This window comes from Corythoichthys intestinalis, chromosome 2, assembly GCF_030265065.1.
Source record: "Corythoichthys intestinalis isolate RoL2023-P3 chromosome 2, ASM3026506v1, whole genome shotgun sequence".
In the NCBI taxonomy this organism is placed as follows: domain Eukaryota; kingdom Metazoa; phylum Chordata; class Actinopteri; order Syngnathiformes; family Syngnathidae; genus Corythoichthys; species Corythoichthys intestinalis.
The window spans coordinates 61,622,594-61,643,090 of NC_080396.1; the positions used below are offsets into that span (position 1 = coordinate 61,622,594).

At 40.9% G+C, this 20,497-nt stretch overlaps 1 protein-coding gene across 10 annotated transcripts in view; it reads right to left on the reverse strand.

The window, feature by feature from the left end:
- Window positions 1–1,975: 1,975 nt before the first annotated feature.
- Window positions 1,976–20,497, reverse strand: part of wu:fa11c10 (protein FAM110B) — a 93,559-nt gene continuing 75,037 nt past the window's right edge. For 3 of the 10 annotated variants that reach the window (XM_057830517.1, XM_057830515.1, XM_057830514.1), the window contains 3 exons: window positions 13,022–13,107; window positions 5,593–5,881; window positions 1,976–4,727 (listed from right to left, as the gene is read on the reverse strand). In XM_057830517.1, coding sequence (XP_057686500.1) covers window positions 3,359–4,726 — 1,368 coding nt within the window. In that variant the 5' untranslated portion in view covers window position 4,727; window positions 5,593–5,881; window positions 13,022–13,107 and the 3' untranslated portion in view covers window positions 1,976–3,358. Of the gene's footprint in view, window positions 4,728–5,592; window positions 5,882–7,082; window positions 7,247–13,021; window positions 13,108–19,057; window positions 19,210–20,497 lie in introns of all 10 variants that reach the window. The other 7 variants (XM_057830522.1, XM_057830519.1, XM_057830520.1 and 4 more) reach the window with 5 other exon arrangements.

Consider the following 20,497-nt stretch of genomic DNA (forward strand, 5'->3'; position numbering starts at 1 on the left):
TAATAATAAGTTGGAAATTAGCATTTTTTGTTTCCCATCATTCTTGAGGGCAATTCTAAATCAGGCTGTTTAGGACAGCCATACTTTTCGCCAAGATCGTCATCAACTGAATATGGATTCGCCCACCGGTGTCGTGCCAATGTAGTTACCCCAGTCAATAATTGTATCCCCTAGGCGGAGCCACATGGAGGTAGATTTGTGTCTTCATTATTCGATCCCCCCCAAAAGTTGCTTCAAGCCCAAAAACAACAAAAAACTGCTTCAATCAAAATTTTTTTTTTTTAATTTAAAAAAAAGTCACTTCAATTTAAAAAAATGTGTTTGAATGCAAAAATAAATTTGAAACTCAAAAAAATGCATTTGAAAGCTATTTTTCTTTGAAGTTCTTTTGGGTTGAAGCAACTTTTTTGATTGAAGTAACGTTGTTTTGCGTTTGGGCCACATTTTGGCTAGGACATTTGTGTCTTTATTATACAATCCAGAAAAGAAGAAAAATCACTTCAATCAAAGAAAAATTTCAATCATATAAAAATGTTTTTGAATGCGAAAAAATATTTGACTCAAATATTTGCATTTGAACACTTAATTTTTCATTTTAAAAGTTTTCTTTGATTTTAGCAATCCTTTTTGTGTGACATAAGTATGTGTCTACATCATTCAATCTCCCAAAAAGTTGCTTCAATCAAAAAAAAATATATATTTTCAAAGTAAAAAATCATTTGAAAAATAAAATTGCCCTTCCCTAATTTTTGGGGAAAATAATATCCAAAGCAAATGACGGTCCAAGGATTATAAAAATATGTTTTTATGTTCATTTCATTCATTTTTGTTTTATTGCTTTACAACTTTATATATATATAAATATATATATAGGAAAGTCAATTACATGCAATGACACTTATCGGCCACCAGGGGGGGCCTGGATACCCTGGCCCCCCTTAAACTCTGCTTCTGGTCACAGGCAACACTTATGCTTATGAATGCTTATGTCAGTCCATTTCAACATACGCTAATTAGTCCCGCTAAAGGTAATGAAAACCAGAGGTTTTCATGAATTCATAAAACCAGGATGTAAAAAGTGGACATGTCCGGGCAAAAGAGGACGTTTGGCCACCTTATATTTTAGATCAGGGGTTTTCAACCCAGTCCTCAAGGCACACTGTGGGTCCTGGTTTTTGTTCCAGCCGATCCAGCAGAGACAGTTGAACCAATGAGGCTTCTGCTAAAACAAGCCACACCTGACTGCAATCAACTGATTGCACTTGTAAAACACCAGATTGGGGAAAAAGTGTTGTCATCTTGTTTGGTAAGAATGAAATCCTGCACCCACAGTGTGCCTTAGTGGAATAGGTTGGGAACCCCTGTTTTAGACTAAATATTTCTGCATGCTGAAATTGGACTTTTTGTGTTCAAAAGTTTTGTGTCATGATGTTTTGTTGTATTCTACAACAACTGTATCTTGCGGTGCTAAAAATGACATTTTACGTTTTTTTTCTTGTTTTTTTGTTCCATTTCTCTGTGCACTTGGTACTGGCACATTGCCCAGTGGTCGGGCAGCCCTGTAGTAGACACTGCAATTACAAATCAGGCTATTGGGGCCTCCAGTCAGTAGACTTGTTAAAGTTACTCATTTTCAAAATATTTTGTAAAGCATTTCTTTGGCTTAATCACGGCAACTAATTAAACCTCATTAGGTTTGCGGGTTAGTTGATGCCTATCCCAGCTAAGAGGTGAGATAGGTGGCAACCTGGTCTGCACACTGGTCAATTGTTGGGCACGTGTCAGGAAACAGCTCTTCAGACACTCACGCCGAGAGACATTGTCTTGATGCCAGTGTTTAGTAGCATAGGAAACCCATGTAGGCATGCAGGGAAATCATGGAAAGTTTGGAAACTCTACACAATAAGTCTGGAGCTGAGATTTAAACCAAGGGGTAGTTCGTTAAGGGACAAAAGGTCAAGAAAGACAGTCTGAATTTTTTTTAGAACTGTGTTTTAATCTGTTTCAAATACACCATTTTAAAGCCTTTCGGACCTCTGGACTCTTTGGGCATCCATATTTCTTGGCTACTGTCAAACCTGTGTACATGACATCTTAAAAGAGGAATGTCCTGGCAGAAAAACTTTGTGGTAGGATGTAGACATGCTCACATGTGTCCATCCCACATGTGGCTCACATTTCCACACATGCTGCACCACTGTATTTGTACATGTGAGTCTCTTCCAATGTAACCTACACCCGCAGTCAAAAGTTTTGAGACAAATTCTTATCCGACTGAATGGCTAAGTGTCTCTAAACGTTTGACTGCAAGTGTACATCATTTTCGTAGTAAGTATGAATAGATTGTACTTCCGATTGAATTCTGTACGCAAGTATTGATTGTACAGTGTTGTACAAGTATTGAAAAATACATAGAATACTAAATTACGTTTAAAATAAATATTGGTCCATTTGTGTTAGCATGCCAAATACTTTTCCTGAGAGAATTTAGATTTTTTTTTTAATCCATGAGTGAACTCTTTAGTATACATTTAACAGGGGTGGGCTCAAGTCCTCTGAGGGATTATGGGGAGGGAAATCTGATTTTATTCTTATATTATGAACATTTGTGGCTTAAGTGATGTGGGGCTTTCTACAACAGCTCCACAGAGGTTTTAGGTTTTTAAAATTGCATGGTGGGATGCATAAAAAGCTCTCACATCGCCCACCCCGATCGAACCCGTTTTGTATACGACAGGGAATTTATTAATTTTTTTCATGCTACTTGTTCTTCATCTTACCAGATCTGTGCTGGGACATGCGTGGTAAACACGATTTATCCCACAGCCTAATCCCAAAAATGAGTGTGTCCGTGTATCAAATCTGACACACACACACAAATGTACGCTGCTAGCATGGTGATGCTGTATGACTTGAAAAATGTGTGTTGGTGCAACAAAGTTACGTATTACAAGCGTGCTTTGCTGACATAAAGTGCCAAATGTACACAAACATTACACTTGCATGCCAACAGAAACGAGTACAATAACAGTCTTTCAGCCAAAAGTGAGTTTGAAAAATACAAAATGTGTTAATGGAAGCTTTTTGTGACTTTTCACAGCATTGGCAAGGTTCTCTGTGCTAACTCACACGCACATTCACACTAAAAGAGTACCGTTCCTTTGCATGATGGACCATTCTTGTCCGTCTATTATTGCTTACAGATACAATGTAACATTGTTTAAGTCAAAAAGGAGGGGAAGTGGACCTCAAATGTCTTCAAATGTGTCTTCATCGGAAATATGAAGGATGTAAGGCCACGCAAGATGAAAAGACTGGCTTCCCTTCTTCATATAAATACAAAAAGTGGAATTATAGTCTATACGTTCGAAACGGGGCCGTTCGCATCTCGTGCCTGTCGGATGCCGTAGAGCCACTTTATGACTCGGGCGTTCCTCTCGATGACAGAGATGCCGTAGGGGACGCGCTGGTTACCTCTGGCGGGCCCGTCCTCGTCGTCGTCCTCATAGTCTTCCCGGCCTCTCTCCACCTCGTCCGCGCACTCTGAGCTTGGCGTGCTGACACTGCGCATCTTGGAGATGGACACGATGTCTGAGTTGGCCCTAGTAAAGCGTTCCACTCCACCCATGCCCTCCACCTCGTCGGGATCCAGCCCGCAGTAGTTAAAGAAGCGCTCCAGGTCTGCTGTGGCCCGGGAATAGCGGTCGCTTAGGTCTGACTTGGAGCGGTGCAACGAAGGGTGCTTACGGGCAGAGCCCTTGGAACTGGCGTTGGACAGGCGGGTGAAAGCGGGCGAGGCCGGCGGGATCATGCCCGCTCGGACCAGCATCGGACTAGCTGCCGGATGAGAAGGAGGTGAGGGCATGGTTCGTGTGGTGGTGTTGGATTTGGACTGCGCTGGGTTCTGGGGGGCTGGCGGAGGTGGTGGGGGGACCTGGGGGTGGGGTACTTGACCCTGGGCAGTTTGTCGAGGTCTGAGTCGGGGCCTCTGGGGCTTCCCGAATTCCGCGTGGGGTCGGACATCCACTCTGCGTACCGTGACGGTATTCGGAGAGACATAGGCCGAAGGGACGAAGATGCGGGGAGCCCGTGCTGGAATGGGTGGAGGACGATGACTGGGGTTGAGAGGGGAGGACGTGCAGGAGGAGGTGGATGAGGAAGTGGTGGCGCTCTGTGGTTTGAGGTTGTTCAGGAGTCGGCTGCTCCTTTCGTGCTCAGCCGACAAGCTGCTGCCGATGCTTTTGGCTCCTGATGAAGGAGACGAGGACGACGGGGAGGTGGATGATGACGACTGCGAGGAGGGCAGTGGGCCCTCACATACGTCATTGATAAGGTTGTTCAGAATATCCAAATTAAGAGGGGGTCCTCGTCTCCCTCCTGATCCTTCCCTTGTGCCCGCACTGTCCACACTAGCGGGGCACCTTAGAACTTTTCGGGCAGGGGGAGCACCCATATGGCATTGCAGGATCATGGCCGGGGGAACGAGAGGTTTGCGGATGATTGGCGGCTTGACTGGCGCCTGCCGTGTCAGCGCTACCTGCTGGCTCTTGACATACTTGGCCTTGTCCGCCTCAAGACGCTCTACCGCGCTCAGCTTTCTGGTAACTGGTTCAGCCTGGCGTCGAAAGTAGTCGGGCCCCTTATGTAGTATCCTGAACGGCATGGCGGAGGTGAAGGGAGCCGCTGCCAGGCGGCCGTCTGAGGGGTGCAGAGTCTCCACTGGCATACTGGCGGAGCAAACAGGGAAAAAGAAGACTGTTTTAATTGCTAGATATTTTATATTGAAACATCACACAGATTAAAGAAAAGACTGGGAATAGTAATGTGCATACATTACTTGCTATTCAGATTTCCTCAAAAAACCTAAAACATGCATGTTAGGCAAAGTGAAGACTTTGGTCTTGACTATAGATGTGACTTATTGTTGCTAGTTGTTTATACAGGGTGACCAGACCAGTGTGTATCCCACCTCTGACCCAAAGTGAGAGGGATTCAAACCCTAATCCTGAGCCAAAAGGTACCGGATACTAATCTACTTATAATAAAATACTTTATTCTTGTCAATTGCTTGTTCTTTCTCCGGTCAATCATCTACTGTATTTTCAAGAGCACTTGACCTCATTGTGTGTGCGCTGGAGCTTATCCCATTTGACTTTGGGCATGATGAACTGTGGTCCAGGACATGTCACCACCCAATTACAGGGCACACCAACATACATATTCACAGTTGCACCTATGGGCAATTCAAAGTTTTCAATTTTTCTAACATGCACGTTTTGGCCAATACGAGGAACCCCAAGTACCAGGGCAGAGGTTCAAAGTGCAAACCTTAGAACTAGGAAGTGACTATGCTTTACTGGCTTTTATCCAAAGCAAAATCTAACCTTTGAACTGAAGAGTTTAAATTTCATGTAACAAACAGTACCCTTGTTGTAGGTTCTTGTCACAACAAACAAAAAGGGTCAGGAAACAAAAGTGAGGCTTTTACGGACAATGATGCTCCCACATGTTCTCTCTGGGCTTGAAAATCATTCTTTTGTACTTCTGCCTTTTCTTGCAACCCCCCTCCTCACAACCCCTTAATGTGCTTACCTTCTCTGTATGCTGATGTTCTCACTTCTCTTTATCTTCTATCCTTCTTCCCTTTCCCCCCCACCCTGGCCGGCCTCAGTGAAAGGCTTTTTGGTGAACAGGGTCGGTCAGGGTCAAATTCCACATTGGGCCGGTCTAAGACACCGCTGTCGGACTCGGTGGTGACCCAGTGGGGGGGTTAAGCCGTCTATCGGGGTCACCGCTCAGACTCTTCAAGCAGAGATCAGCTGGCGAACAACAAAATCCCAACGTCAACGTGTCCAGATGTGATCCAACACAAACTCCATTCCTGGTGAGTGGAAAAAAATCCAAATGAAATGCCTGTGGAAGTCTATTCCTCTCATTGACAAAGGCATGCACACACACACACACAAACACTCTTTCTCCCACATTCACACACTCTGGCAGTCAGTCGGGACTCTCCTCAGTACTGAAGTGGAGCAGACGGGACGGTTCCTAATACCACGTCTGGTTCCAACAGCCATCCAATCAAACGCAAGGCCTTGGACCTCGGCGTAGCGCGGGGGTGGAGTTAGAGGTGGGAGCTACACATCCATTGGTTTACGTCATAAGAGCTCCTAACCTATCGGAACCCTCCCCCCATGTGAGAACAACAGTGCACTGAGGGAGGGATTTCATTCAAATGAAAATTCTTTGAAAGGGAGAAAGTGTGTGTGTGTGAAGGGGGGCTCAACGGACAAAACAGCTGCAAATACCCTTTTTTGCCCAATGTCCTGCAGTTAAAAATATAAGTACAATAGTTCCACTCCTGGGATCATTTATTTTCTCAACACAGTATTATGTCACTATTTTTGAAGTGGTCAAACTTTCTCTTCACAGCACTCCACTTTGGGTTGCATCATCCTTTCATCCTCTACCACAACAATTTTTCTTTACCCTTTTAGGGACAGTGGCCATTACAATGGACAGCTATAGTTGACACTTAACCCTTTGTAGAGCATGTGATTATGTTTGGTCATTTAAAGCAATACTAGATAGCTTTTCAACAGTTGTAAAATATTTTCATGACGTTTGCGATGACATGTCGACTGACAACTAGTTGAATGACACCTGCTTTATATCTTGAGGGGGTCTGTATCCCTTTCACCGCTTTCACCGGCACAAATTACCTTCGAGGAGGATGGTACACAAAACCCTGCCACACAAAAAAACTACAAATTTGCTCACCGCTTTCCGGCATTACGTCACTTCCCCCTTTTCCCATTCGTTATAAAGACTTGAAGGTTGATGCGAACACTTTCACGCAAATTCTGCAAAGATGACCGAGCAACAAATGAGACCAAAAGTTTTATTCGAGGAGACAAGAAGAAAAAGGAAGGCTAGCAGGATATAAGGACACTCAAAAATAAGCATTGGCCTGGCTTTCTTTTTCTGGCGTGACCCCTGGGGGGGTACGATACAAAAGCAAACGTTTCTTATTATAAACATTGTGTAATATGCTATTGTTTAGCCACAACTGGATTAATTACCTCATTTCTATTCATCCTTCACACAGCTGCTGGAAACAGAAATGTCGTTTCATCCATCTGCAGGCGACCGGGAGATCATGATTTTACGACACTGTGCACTGGTCCTCATGGGAAACACAGTCTTCCTTAAGGCAAAACACTACCGCTTTTGTCCACCTGCGTTGCTAAAAAATCGACCAAAACTGAAAAGTTACCTAGTGTTGCTTGAAAAAAAAACTTGCATATTAGCAATATTATATATATATATTTAATTATTTTATAACTATAAATACATTTATAAAATAATACAATGTTGATGAAAAAACTAAACAACAATAAAATGAATAAAAACAAATATTAACGGCCCAGGTAACACTCTAAAAAAGATTTTGTTCCCCACAGTATTTAAAGCCCCTTTCAGACTTATATCCCGCTAAATTCCCATGTCATGCCTTTCAGAAATGGGGAGATGTACCAGGGAATTACCTGGGATGGACACTTTGTAAGACTTGTCCCGTGTTGGTGACTCTAAGATCCAGTAGCAATTTGAATTCATTATGTTTCCAGTTTAATTTTGCCATCTTTTCTGTTTGCCATGTTAATAATTGTTTACCACTTTTCGTCTTACTGCGAAGAAAGTGGAAATTACAATCGGCCCGCCATGATATTTACGTCATCAGCCTTGGCCCATGCCGCGTCCCTGGTAAGTCCCGGATATTACACTAGGACACAACCCGGTTAGTGTCCGCGTCAGTCGACTCGTGAAATTGCTTTCAGGCATAAGGGCTACCCGTTTAAATCCCGAGATTTAACCGGAGTTCAGCGAATGTCTGAAAGGGGCTTAACTCACTGCATGCCATTGATGGCGACAGACGTCCAATTTATTTAAACCGGGAAGACAGGCTGTGAATGCTCATGTTTCAGTGCCACCCAGTTCAATGAACACGGGCCTAATCTGCAACCTCACATTCATTTCCCTTAAACAACTATATGTATATTTTCATATTACAACCAGAAAATAAGTCCAAATTGTGGTGGACACATTGCTGTTTCGCTGAGAAGCATCATGGGAGCTGGTGGTGGTGGGGTTGCTGGAGCCTATCCCAGCTAAATGGGCAAGTGGCAGGGTACACACTGACTGCCAGTCGGAGGCAACCAACAAACCAATCACATGCAAACTCACACCTACGGACAATTTGGAGTGTGGAGCCTATCGTGAGCAAACGATTCGAAACACCAGAATATGGATTTTAATGCTATATCATTTTGGAAATTATTTTGCTCAATTTGGCTGTGTGCTTACAAATCAGAACTTACATGCAATTCACAGATCACTCATTTTGAGCCAGTCAAGGAGTAGATCAGTTCTCAAATATTTATTATTTGAGATGATGGTGCTGTAAGCAAGAAGCATAGCTTAATTTCAAGGTGTAGCCATACAAGTTTAACTGCTAAAACTAATCAAAACGGTTCATTCCGAACCCACTGAATTTTGTCAAAAGTAGCCGAACCACCCTAAGTATTTGAAAATAGCCCAACTGGGCGGGAACCCGCCCAATCTGACAATACTGCTCCACACTCCAACATTTCAGAAGGATGAACAATACAAAATCAAACAGCCTCACAAATTATGTAACATGACTTCAAAGTATCTGCCTTCTCTTGGTTCAACATTCTCTGAGACACCTACTTAAGAACTATTGTCTAAAAACATCACCTTATCTCCATTTCTATAAGGCTCTAAGGTCCTGCTTGCACATCCAAAATCGCTATGTTAGCAGAGGTCGAAGCTAGCATGTGATAGTTGGGCAGCTTGTCGAGGAAGATTCAAGGAGCGGCCTGATGAAGAAGCAAGACTCATTGTGGTGTTGCCATAGGAAGGGTTGTAAGTCCAAAAATTATTAACAAGGTTTTGAGTCTCAGAGTCAAAAAGATAATAAAATGGCTATATGTAAAGCATCAATTGGCATTTTTGCTGCGACGTATCTACACACCAGGGTCTTCACAGTTCACACTTTTGGTTAGCGGTGTGCCAAAATAAAAAAACAATTATTAGATGCATCAAGATTCGACACGTGACGATTCATAAATGTTCAGAAACGATGATTTTGCCTAATAACTTTATGATAGTTCATTCAAGACACGTGTGCCGCCCGGACACCTTTAACGGACACACGCACAACGTTACGATGGACGCAGCTGAAGTTACTGAGCGAGAGATTTACTTCTGTTCAAAAGACTCGAAAATACATTTGTGTATGAGACAGGCAGGAACCCGGCGATTGCGCTTTGGGTCCTCTTCTGTGCGCAAGTTATTTCTTAGAGCGAGAGGGGAAGAGAGATAGTTCGTTGCTCCTTTTAGTTGTCCAGCAGTAGTTTCAAGTCATGTCAATTGAAAAATGTCCTGAGTGTGTTGCCACGTCCCTTGTTCGTTTATAAGAGGTGAGTACAAGAACCCTCTTGTACTGTTTAGCCTTTATTGTTGTCGTTTTTGAGATGTTAACAGTTAGTGGCGAGCGCTACGCTAATTTGCTAATGTGTATTTCCATGTCCACTTGTGCGTTGTTTGTGGTGTACAAAAGTTACTTAAAATGCAGAACGTGTAAAACCATGATTAAGTATACCGTTTACACTACAAACATGCTAAATAGTAGGGAAATCTGTGAAAACAAAGTATATTGGTTAAAAGAAGTATAATTTCTAATGGCACTTTGTTTCCCCAAAATGTGGAATTCATTCCACTGGTGTAAATTTTATTTTCCATCGTTCCTGTTGAATCATTAGGATATTTTAAATAAATAAGAGATATACATTTGTTTGGCTACTTTATTAATTAGTAATGTCTGATGCATCGATAATCGTGATCATTGTCATTACCGTGATCATCGTTCAATAATTGAATCGTAGCACCCTGAATCGTAATCAAATAGAATCGTGGGGTGCCTAAGATGGCATAGCCCTACTTTTGGTGCCTTTTGGGGAGGGGGGTTTGTTAATCGGTAGGCCATTTACTTTTAAGGGTTATGAAAAACTTGCGGACCATGGCCATATGCATATGGGCTTGTAGCACTTAGCAAAATACATACACCAAGATACTCCTCTGTCTTCATTATATGAGAACCGCAAGATACCAGTTATCCTGTCTGTCTTGTGTTGAATTTTAACCATGATTATAAATACCTCAGCTATGCCTGAACAAAAAAATAAAGAAACCTTGACTCGCTCTGGATATTATGAAGTCATAGATTCCAGTAGGGAACTCTGCATAGTAGCCTATTAGGACATGTTTCAGTTAATAGAAATTCACTCTAGAGAAGGACTTAACCAGACAAACGTGCGGTTATCAAAACCTCAGTCACCTCAGGTTTGGTGAGCTGTAACCTTGTCATTAACCTTAACAAGCACCCTTTCCGGGCCATATTTAGCATCTTTTCATGTTCAAAAAATAGACACAAGTCTGTAACTTCACAGGAATGGTGCACATGTGTCTGGTGTTTGTCTTTGGTCGCGATGAAGACAAATTCTTTGGCAAAAGGTTGTATTTCGGTATGTTAAAAACAGCCTTTGTTGTGCATTGTCATAAAAGTTCTCATCCTTGCTTACTTACAATGACTAGGTAAACAAATCAACTTAAGCAGTCGATAAAAAGGCTAGCCAACAGTGATAAAAATGCTTGGCCACTCTAGAGTGTTAAAAAGAATACCCATTCACATGTACATGTAAAAATGACTAAAACTCTGCTGTATGGTGGTAATGTTGTTGGTGACGTCTCTTTGTAAAGAGTCTACACCAGGTGTTTACTAGAGCTGGGAATCTTTAGGCACCTAACGATTCGATTACGATTCAGAGGCTCCGATTCGATTATAAAACGATTATTGATGCACCCCCCCTCCTTTTTTTTGGTTTTTGTTTTGTACATTAGTTCAAAATTGTTCAAAAATCCTCTCAGGCTAAACGAAACTACTATTTCAGTATTAAGTTAACATATAACAGTAAACAAATATACAAAAATAACAGTAAATAAAAAAACTCCAGTCCCCATTCTGTATCAGCAGCTTTAAACTACATTCAATTAATTTTATGTTGTGAATCAACTGTTACAGTTGTTAAAATTGCTCCCGTTATTCCACAATTTCCCTTCTGTCTACTTTTGTCAAAATTTTAAAACTATTTCATCATTTAAAGATAGATTCAAGACAGGATTCTGCCGATTTAGGAGTATTTTAGATAAAAAGTTAATTAGGTTCGCCACAACAGATACTTCTAGATAGGTCTACTGCTTTAATATGGCGGCTGTTTACTTACGCCGGAAAGTCTGTCATTTCGCATCTCTGTTCAATAATACATGTTCTAACACCGACGTCGTCTGTCATTTTGCATCTAGTTCTACATATATATGATATCTACTGTAGCCGTATGTTTGTAGCAACTAGCAACTGGGCGCTGTTTGTAGCGGCTGTCAGCCGCAGTCAGGTATGATTGTATTTTATCTAGCGGCATGAGTTGAACATGATATTTACTCTCTGTCTGTTCCTCATTGTGTCCCAAAGACCGCGCTGACTGTGTTTTACTTCCGCTTTACCTGGTATAATGCAATAATCGGAATTTGGATATTTGTGAATCTTCCACGGCGGAATCGCGAATAATCTAAGAATCGGAAATTTCGCACGCCTTTAGTGTTTACTGTCCTTATCCAAATATGTCTTTCAAATATCCTTTTAGAGAGTTTCAATACATTTCAAATGTGATTGACTTCTGACTTAGAGACAAACATCAAACATCAGAACTGTGGTCCACTCTTTGATTGTTACACAGACGTTTTGAATTTTAAGCCAAGAATGCAGTTGTCAACTAAACTAGCAGCAAATTCCAATCTAAAATTGTGTACTTCCTTTGACAGAGGTAAAAAGAAATCTAAATGCACCAGATTAAACTCATACATAGTGACCCCTCTCAAAAGAAGCCATCAACATGCAAATATATACTGCAGAGCTGAGAAAGCTAAGTATTGTCATTTAATTGTCTGTCGTTCCAGGTGAGGCATCTAAATGGAAAACGAGTGTGCAAAAGCAACATTCGTCCTCATAATCATTTGAATAGGGACAGTCTGCTGAGACGAGGGCGGGGGTGTTGAGGTCAACACAAGAGGGCTCTACCAAGAGTTGTCAGGCAGGGCAAAATACTTGAACTTTCCTGTGACCATCACAGCACATGCCAGAATCCTTGAGGCGATTACGTCCTTGAAGTATCATTCTTCAACAGTAATTGAACTTCCTAAGGCACATTTGTCCAGCTCTTTGTTTGGGAGCAAGACTGAGCTATATATAACCACGAAAACAAACAAAAAAACCCCTAAACTTGTCTGCCATTCCATGTTTGCCGCTGCAGTTGCCTCCAAAAAAGACAAACACGCCACAGGAACCCACCACAGACTCAGACCGAAGAATGACATCTCATCATGGAAACTTGCATGATTCCATAGTCATGCAATTATGATGAACCGCACCGCCTCTAAAACATTTATTTTAAATTGCGATTTGACTGCGAGTTTAACATGTAAAAATATGACTTTTAATTATGTGTATCCTGCTCAAGCTGAGGGGAATCAAGGAGTAGCACACCTAATTGGAAACCTGTATAGCTTGAGGGTGGTTGAAGCAGCAGCGACACTAGTAACGCAGCGACACTAGTAACACAGCGAAGAAACAGTGCTAAAGAGGTGAAAAAGGGAAACACTATCCATGTCAAACAAACACTGTCAGACAAGAACAAAGTGCATTCACATGCATGTGTGGTCAGTGACGCAGAATGACGCAGAACCACAGCAGCCGTGAACCCAGTGGGCATCGGCCACAGATTGTACATAAAAACAACAGAACTTTGAAAAGAAGAGTCATCGTTCTACAGTCACAGGTTATGGGAATAACTTGTCAGCATGCAAGTCAGGAAAGAAAACTCACCTTTCACAACCGGGAAGACAACCAGCAACAACAGAGGATGCACGCAATGCCAAATCAATCAATTTGGTGGAACGGCGCCCATTTGGCTGTAAATTAAACATGAAATGTATGTGTTAGGTGGGCTTTTACAGCTATGCCATGAAATGTCATATTTTGGGACCATCGGTCTTCACTATTTTCTATTTATCAGTGGAAACTAGAAAGACAACATTGCATAAGGTCAAGCACGTCTAAATGCGGAATTCCACTGGATGCCGAATGGCTGAATACACAAGCATTATAAATTAATTATTGTGCGCGATTCCACACAATGCCTTCACCGTGCAGCTCTAATTCCGCAGTCGGATCAGAAATGCAAAGCTTCAATTATTGACGGACGACACAGCAAAAACCCATCAATTCAGAGCATGTGCATGCCAGTCAACCCGAGGCCGTTGGCAATCTTACAAATAGTGACGTATGCCCTTACAAATTGGTGACTAATCCTACAACGTTCTATATAGCATGCAATATGAAACAAAAATATTTTTTTTTAAATAATATGAATTTATTGGTAAGATTGTAACATACAACCTGGTGCAATCAAAGAACAATCAATATCTTCAGCTACATCATGATTACTAAAATTTAACAGTGACTTTTGTTATAATTGCATGTAGCACTTTTGGCAATTTCTATTATGTCTTGATGGCTGCACTTTATGGCACTTCAGCTCGCAATTCAGTTTGACTTGAAGGTAGTTTGTTAGTGTGTCCACTTATGAATTAAAAAACGTCAATTGATAAAATTTACCGATGCAATCTTTGAGTCAGGGAACATTTCTTTTGCTAATTCTGTGAAGTGATCAGCAATAGTTTCAGGAAAATTGTGTTCGGCAACAAAGTGGCAGAATGAAATCTCTGCTTTCGTCACTTTTCATTCTGCAGACTTAATCTTTATGACCAGTGTTGTTAATCTTACTTCTAAAAAGTAATCAATTAGTTAGAAATTACTTCTCCCAAAAAGTAATTGAGTTAGTAACTCATTTAACTGAAGGTAAGAGTAATTAGTTACTTGGAAAAGAAACTGGTGTTACCATTCATGTTTCTTTTTTACATTAAAAAAAAAAACAAAAAACAAAAAAACAAACTATGTTTGTTTATGTTATGTATGTCTATGTTTGGAAATCGTTTAATGTTTTGAATCAACTGTTAAAGTTGTTAAAATTGCTAAAATTGCTGGTTTTGCATTAGTTCCCTTCTGTCTACTTTTGACACGTTAGTTTTAAAACAGTTTCATCATTTAAAGATAGATTCATGTCAAGATTTTGCCGATTTTGGAGTATTTTAAATAAAAAGTTACTTAAGTTCGCTAGGAAGGTTCACTACAACAGAGCCTTTCTGAGAAGTATACTTACTTCAAAATGGCGGCTGTTTATTAACGCCGCAGTCTGTCATTTCGCATCTAGTTCTATAAGCATTTGATATCCAGGCGTAGATTGTAGGCTGTCGGCTACAGTCAGGCAATACTGGAGCCACCTAGCCTAGCATCACGTTTGCTACAGCGTCACAACACTCTTCTCTCTCAGTGTCTCTGACTTTTCTCGCGTCATTCAACCAACGTAGTAACGCATCGTAACGCACATTGTCTCGTTGCCGAAACGGTGACAAAAGCCGAACGGAAAAAAATGATCCTAAATGATTCCACCGCTTGACGGTAAAGACAGTCTCGTGGCAGACGAGCCGGCGTGAGTTGTGGCCAAAAGTAACTTGTGCCTGTTTCGTGTCTATTGAAGTGGCACAAATACAATCAAGCGAGTAAAAGAGCATTGCCGACTCCATTCCTTCTTGTGATTTGAGCAGAGCACTACAAAATCATTCAAAAATATGAACCTTCATTGTTATGTCGATGATGCCCAAAGTTAATTGCTCTTAAAACTAACTTGCGCAACTGCAATATTCTCGAGGCATGTCTTGTTGAGATTCAACAATGGCTGTTCTGTAACTTTTTGCTTTGCATGAGAAATATCGGTAATATCTTATGCACAACTGGGTCAATAGACCAAGTAGATAGCTTCTCTTCTTGTTTAAACAGATGAGGAACCTGAACTGTGACACACATAAGGTTGCGTTAATAGGGAGTTTCTGTTAACACATCAGCTGGCTGACTCACAATCTACACTTAAAAAACCTGAGAATATGTTGATTTGGACTATGAGCATGCAACGCTGGCTCAGTGTCTGTTTCGGAGTCAATAAAGAGCTTGAAGGTAGAGTTCAAAAGGTTATCAGCCACTCTCTTTCAAGGTTGATTTAGGGATCTGCCAACACGGCTAATGAAGAGAGTGGCAAGGTTGAAAGCATGAGACTTAACAAGATTCAAACCTTTAAGCACTGGCTTTGAAGATATCAGCTCCCTACTTCTGCGTGTGGCTGGGTGGAGAACATCACCCATATGCATGACTGGGCAGTGTCCGGACCACACCATTATGCAACAGTTTTGTACAAGAGTTTAGTCAACTGCAAGAGGGAGCTGTGAATCATGAGCAGTCCGTTACGACAGCTTTACACACACTCCCCTCACCCATCACTTCCATCAAACTCTGTCCTCTTAAATCCCTTCTCTCCCCACAGCCACCGTCTGAAATATAACACAGCCAAGCACAGTTGCCCACAAGGGTTTCAGGTCAGATTCCACTTTTGTTGTATGCATGCCTCTGAGTACCTTCTCTCTTATTTTTTTTTTTTCGGTGTTTTCAGTTTTGCAAAGTAGATAAACGTATTGCATGTCAGGTCTAACGTATGTATGGACGTCACATTAAATAACATTTCCAGCTTGTGCCATTTTTATTCATGTTCACAGGTGTGAAAAGTAGCAGTTATACAGTAGCCACGTTTACATGCTGACTTTTATTCATACCGATTCAAATAATTCCGAATGGAAATTTCAGATCAGCTGTTTACATGTCACTTCATCTATTCCGATCCAGCGTTTACATGTGTCTGCCTTTATTCCGAAAGGACGTTTGACAACTGCCGTCTGACATGCGCAGATTAATCAAAACAAAGCGTCACGTTGCAAAACATGGAGATCGATCGTCAGATCAGCTGCTGTTTTAACTTTTCGAGTGGAAACAAAACTTCAGAATGACACGCCGTTCATTTAAAAAGTTGTGTGGGCTGGTGGAGGGATTCATGGATATAAACTTTCCGCCGGACTCCAATTAGGTGCTGCTGTGCGTGTGCTTGGAAGCCATGTTGCAAGCGACGTTACTTACGTCACCAAGTGACGTCACCACGTCAGTACGGAGCATGTGCAGAAAGAACGCAACCAGACACCATTCAGCTTCCCTGTTTACATAATATAATTTTACTTCTAATCGGTTTGGGAAAAGGAATATTCCACCCCTGTGAAACGGAATGAAATTCCATTCGGTTTGGGCCTGTTCATTCCGAATGAGGTGTTTATATGGAACACATTTATTCGGTTTGAACATCTAAACCGATTGCAATTGGAATATTTGGCTCCATGTAAACGTGGCTAATGTTAGTATCTGAACCTTTTGGAATTTCTTACATTTCTGCATAATTTCACCATCAAATGTGATCAAAATCACACAGATGAAAAAACAGTGCTTTAACTAAAACCACCCAAACATTTATAGGTTTTCATCTTTTAATGAGAATAGTATGCACAATGGCGGCACGGTGGCTGAGTGGTTAGCACGTCTGCCTCACAGTTCTGAGATCTAGGGTTCAATCCCGGGCTTCGGCCTTCCTGTGTGTGTTCTCCCCGTGCCTGCATGGGTTTCCTTCGGGAACTCCGGTTTCCTCCCACATCCCAAAAACATGCATGGTAGGCTGATTGAACACTCTAAATTGTCCGTAGGTATGAGTGGTGCGTGAATGGTTGTATGTCTACTTGTGCCCTGCGATTGGCTGGCAACCAGTTCAGGGTGTCCCCTGCCTACTGCTCGTAGTTAGCTGGGATAGGCTCCAGCACCTCCGCGACCCTCGTGAGGAAAAGCGGCATGGAAAATGAATGAATGAATGAAAGTATGCACAATGGACTGGAATCATCTGATAATACGTAGTGACGAGACAAGAAGTGCCAGTGATTTCTGTAAGTCTTTAGCAGACACTCTCGGGATTTTTTTTTTACCTCTCTGAGTATTCTGCGCTGAACTGTTGGCGTCATCTTTGGTGGATGGCCACTCCTTGGGAGAGAATTAACAGTGCCAAACTCTTTCCATTTGTCGTCAACTTCTCTGACTGTCGATTGATGAACATCTGGACTTGGAGATGGTTTTGTATCCTTTCCCAGCTTTATACAAATCAACAATCCTTGATCGCAGGTCTTCAGACAGCTCTTTTGACCGAGCCATAATGCACATCAGACAATGCTTCTCATCAAGACATTTCTTACCAGGTGTGTTTTATAGTGGGCAGGGCAGCTTTAAACCACTCATCATTGATTGGGCACACACCTGACTTAAAATGTTTGGTAAAAATTGGTTTCAATTGCTCTTTGAGTCTCCTTAGGCAGAGGGTTCACTTACCTACTTTCCCCCAGTCTGTCATTGTTTGCATGCTATCCTCATTAAAATATGAATACCTGTAAATGTTTGGGTGGTTTTAGTTAAAGCAGACACTGTATTTTCATTTGTGTGATTTTGACAAAGATCAGATCACATTTGATGGTGATTTTATGCAGAAATGTGACAAATTCCAAAAGGTTAGCACTGTATGTAGTAGAAAATAAACCGTCCTCCAGCACATCAGCAACTGCCCAGGTTTGACTGACACCAACCAAACAAACGCCTGGCGAGCATCTTGACTCATGCACTGCTCGGAGGGGTCGAATTGCTAGTTGCCGTCAACGCTATCTCAAATAGCAGTCACTCTCTAAATTCAATGATGTGGGCTCTCTCGACTAGTGCTGGACCGATTGATAAACACCACTACCGCCAACAGCGCTCTGAAGTGCGACTAAAATTAATGCAAACTAGCAAACAAACAAAAAAAAAACTTCATTCAGAGTATTGTTCATATCTGAAGTAAGGCTGTTCGAATAATCGATTTTGAACCGAAACAGACTTATTGGTTAAAACGATGTTAAAAACGTTCAAATCAGTCCGTTCGATTTTTTAAACCGTATCAGTTTTTATTTAAGCCGCGGTGCTCATAAACCTAAGGGATCATTCTCTTTGTTACCTTCAGTGCTGTGCATATTTGTGTTTGTTTAAACAGGATTACTGTCACCATGCATATTGTTATTATTGATTGACAGTTTTACACTAATCATTCCTAAAAGTGAGACCAGTGAGAAATATGAGAGCACATCACCCTGAGCCTGGCTGACTACCTTCTTCACCTGACTGGCTTAATGGACTGGCTGGCTAGCTGGTAGGTAAACTGACTTGCTGACAGACTATGTGGTTTACAGACTGACTGACTGACTGACCACCTTTTCTCATGTTTGATTTTGTTTCAAATGGTATATGGACTTTCTTCTTTCATTATCACTTTAATTAAGAATAGCTCGAGTCTGTTGTATAAATAAAATGATCTTAATCCCAAGGGGTTGTTCTGTGTGTATTACCAGAATTCACTGGCACTTTCAGTTCTAATCAAGAAAAAATAAATTTAAATGGAAGACATTCAGAATAACTTGTCATTATTTTTAATTTGACAAGAAATTGTAAACGATATCGGAAAATCAGGTTTGAGAGAAAATAATCGGGATTTTTTTTTTGTTAAGCAAAATTGAACAGCCCTAACCTGTAGCTTGTTTGTAATATATTGGTTTTCAAAATAAGAACAACAATAAAGTGATGGTTCTTAATTCGAAAAACTTAAATCCGGGCTCACTTCAGGCTAATTTCCCATAAGAATACATTGTAATTCCATTCATTTGATCCAAAGTTTGAAAACCTACACTAATTTCTTAATAAATACTGCTGGTACTATTGCAAATAGCAATTACAAAGATTAAAACAAATAAATTACAAATAAAAATCGGAATAACAATCTAGTAATAGTAATAATAATAATAATACCTGTAATATTATAATGAATCGGGTTCTAATCAGGGGTGAAAGTGAGCGGGAATGGTCAGGAACGCAGTTCCGGTATAAGATTCAGGGCTGGAACGCAGTTCCGGTATAAGATTCAGGGCAGGAACGCTGTTCCGGTATACGGTGCTTTGAGTCTGAAAATATGACGGCAACTGTCAAACCGCTATGTAAAAAAAGAAAAATACAAAGCTACCACACATGCATTTCATCTCCAAGAAGAAAACAATCTACTAACATCAAATTTACATACACAAGTGTTAACAACAAGCATAATAAAGTACTGTGTAGGGTAATCCGTTTCCACTGATATTTATGATTTATTGTATTCCACGGACGGCATGGAGGTTTCCCCAGCTGCTGCAGTTATCAGAGTCTGACGAATCCACGCAGCAAAGCAAAACGCCTGGACTCATTTATCTGTTCAATTGGCTGACATACTGACATGTGATCACCAGAGATAGTTAGCTCTGTTTGGTTCAGACGTGCAATTTTTCTGAAACAGCTAAAAAAAAAAAAAAAAAAAAATAGGGCAACGCAACAGAAAATGGATCAAATCTTTAAGAGCAAGGAAAGAGCTAAGGTGGCTTATTTATCATATTTTGTTTTATTTGCTCTGATGGGGAGGTTCAGAACATCTTAGCTGTCAATGTGCACTTTGGACTTATATTTGCTAATTTGTGTTAGGCTACCTATTCATTTCCTTATGATTTAAAAAGTAAATGTTTGTGCGACCTTCAAAATATATTCACTCTGCATAATATAAGTCATTTGTTCTTATTTTTTCTGAATGTATGTTACTTATATCTTTATTATTAAAAAACATTGAGATTTGGCATGTAGTATGTGAGGAAATGAGGGAAAATAGAAATTAGGAGATGGAGGTTGGGGTTATAGCTGTTTTTGTTAACTTTTATTCTGCAAATCATTGAAAAAAAATACAATTTTGAATGAAAATCAGTGTTTTTTGTATGTGTTATAGAAATAACTGACCAAAACTGTTTTCTCTGCATTTCAGTAGTTTTGAAATATAAATTTTGAAAAATAAATAAATAAAATAAAATTGTGACCTTCACTTCCAGGAGTTCCGGCAAGAAATTCTGACCACTTTCACCCCTGGTTCTAATGTGGTGGATGTTTTTTTGCGTAGTGTACCTGAACGCTTGGCTGACGATAGAGTAAGGGAGAGTAAGAGAGAGTGCATTACAGTTTTTACATGTTCTGTTGTCGAGCGACAGCTGCGGCGGACTGTAGACGTGTTGTCTTCCACAAGTTCTGAAATGATTAAAAACCTCAAGAAGCTGGCGATGTTACAACAATGATAATTGTCACGTTAAGTTATATAGAACGGCGAATGGAGGTCGGAGGAGACCGTCAAGGTTGTAGACATTCTAAAGCCGTATTGTCGAGCCAGTTCACGAACGC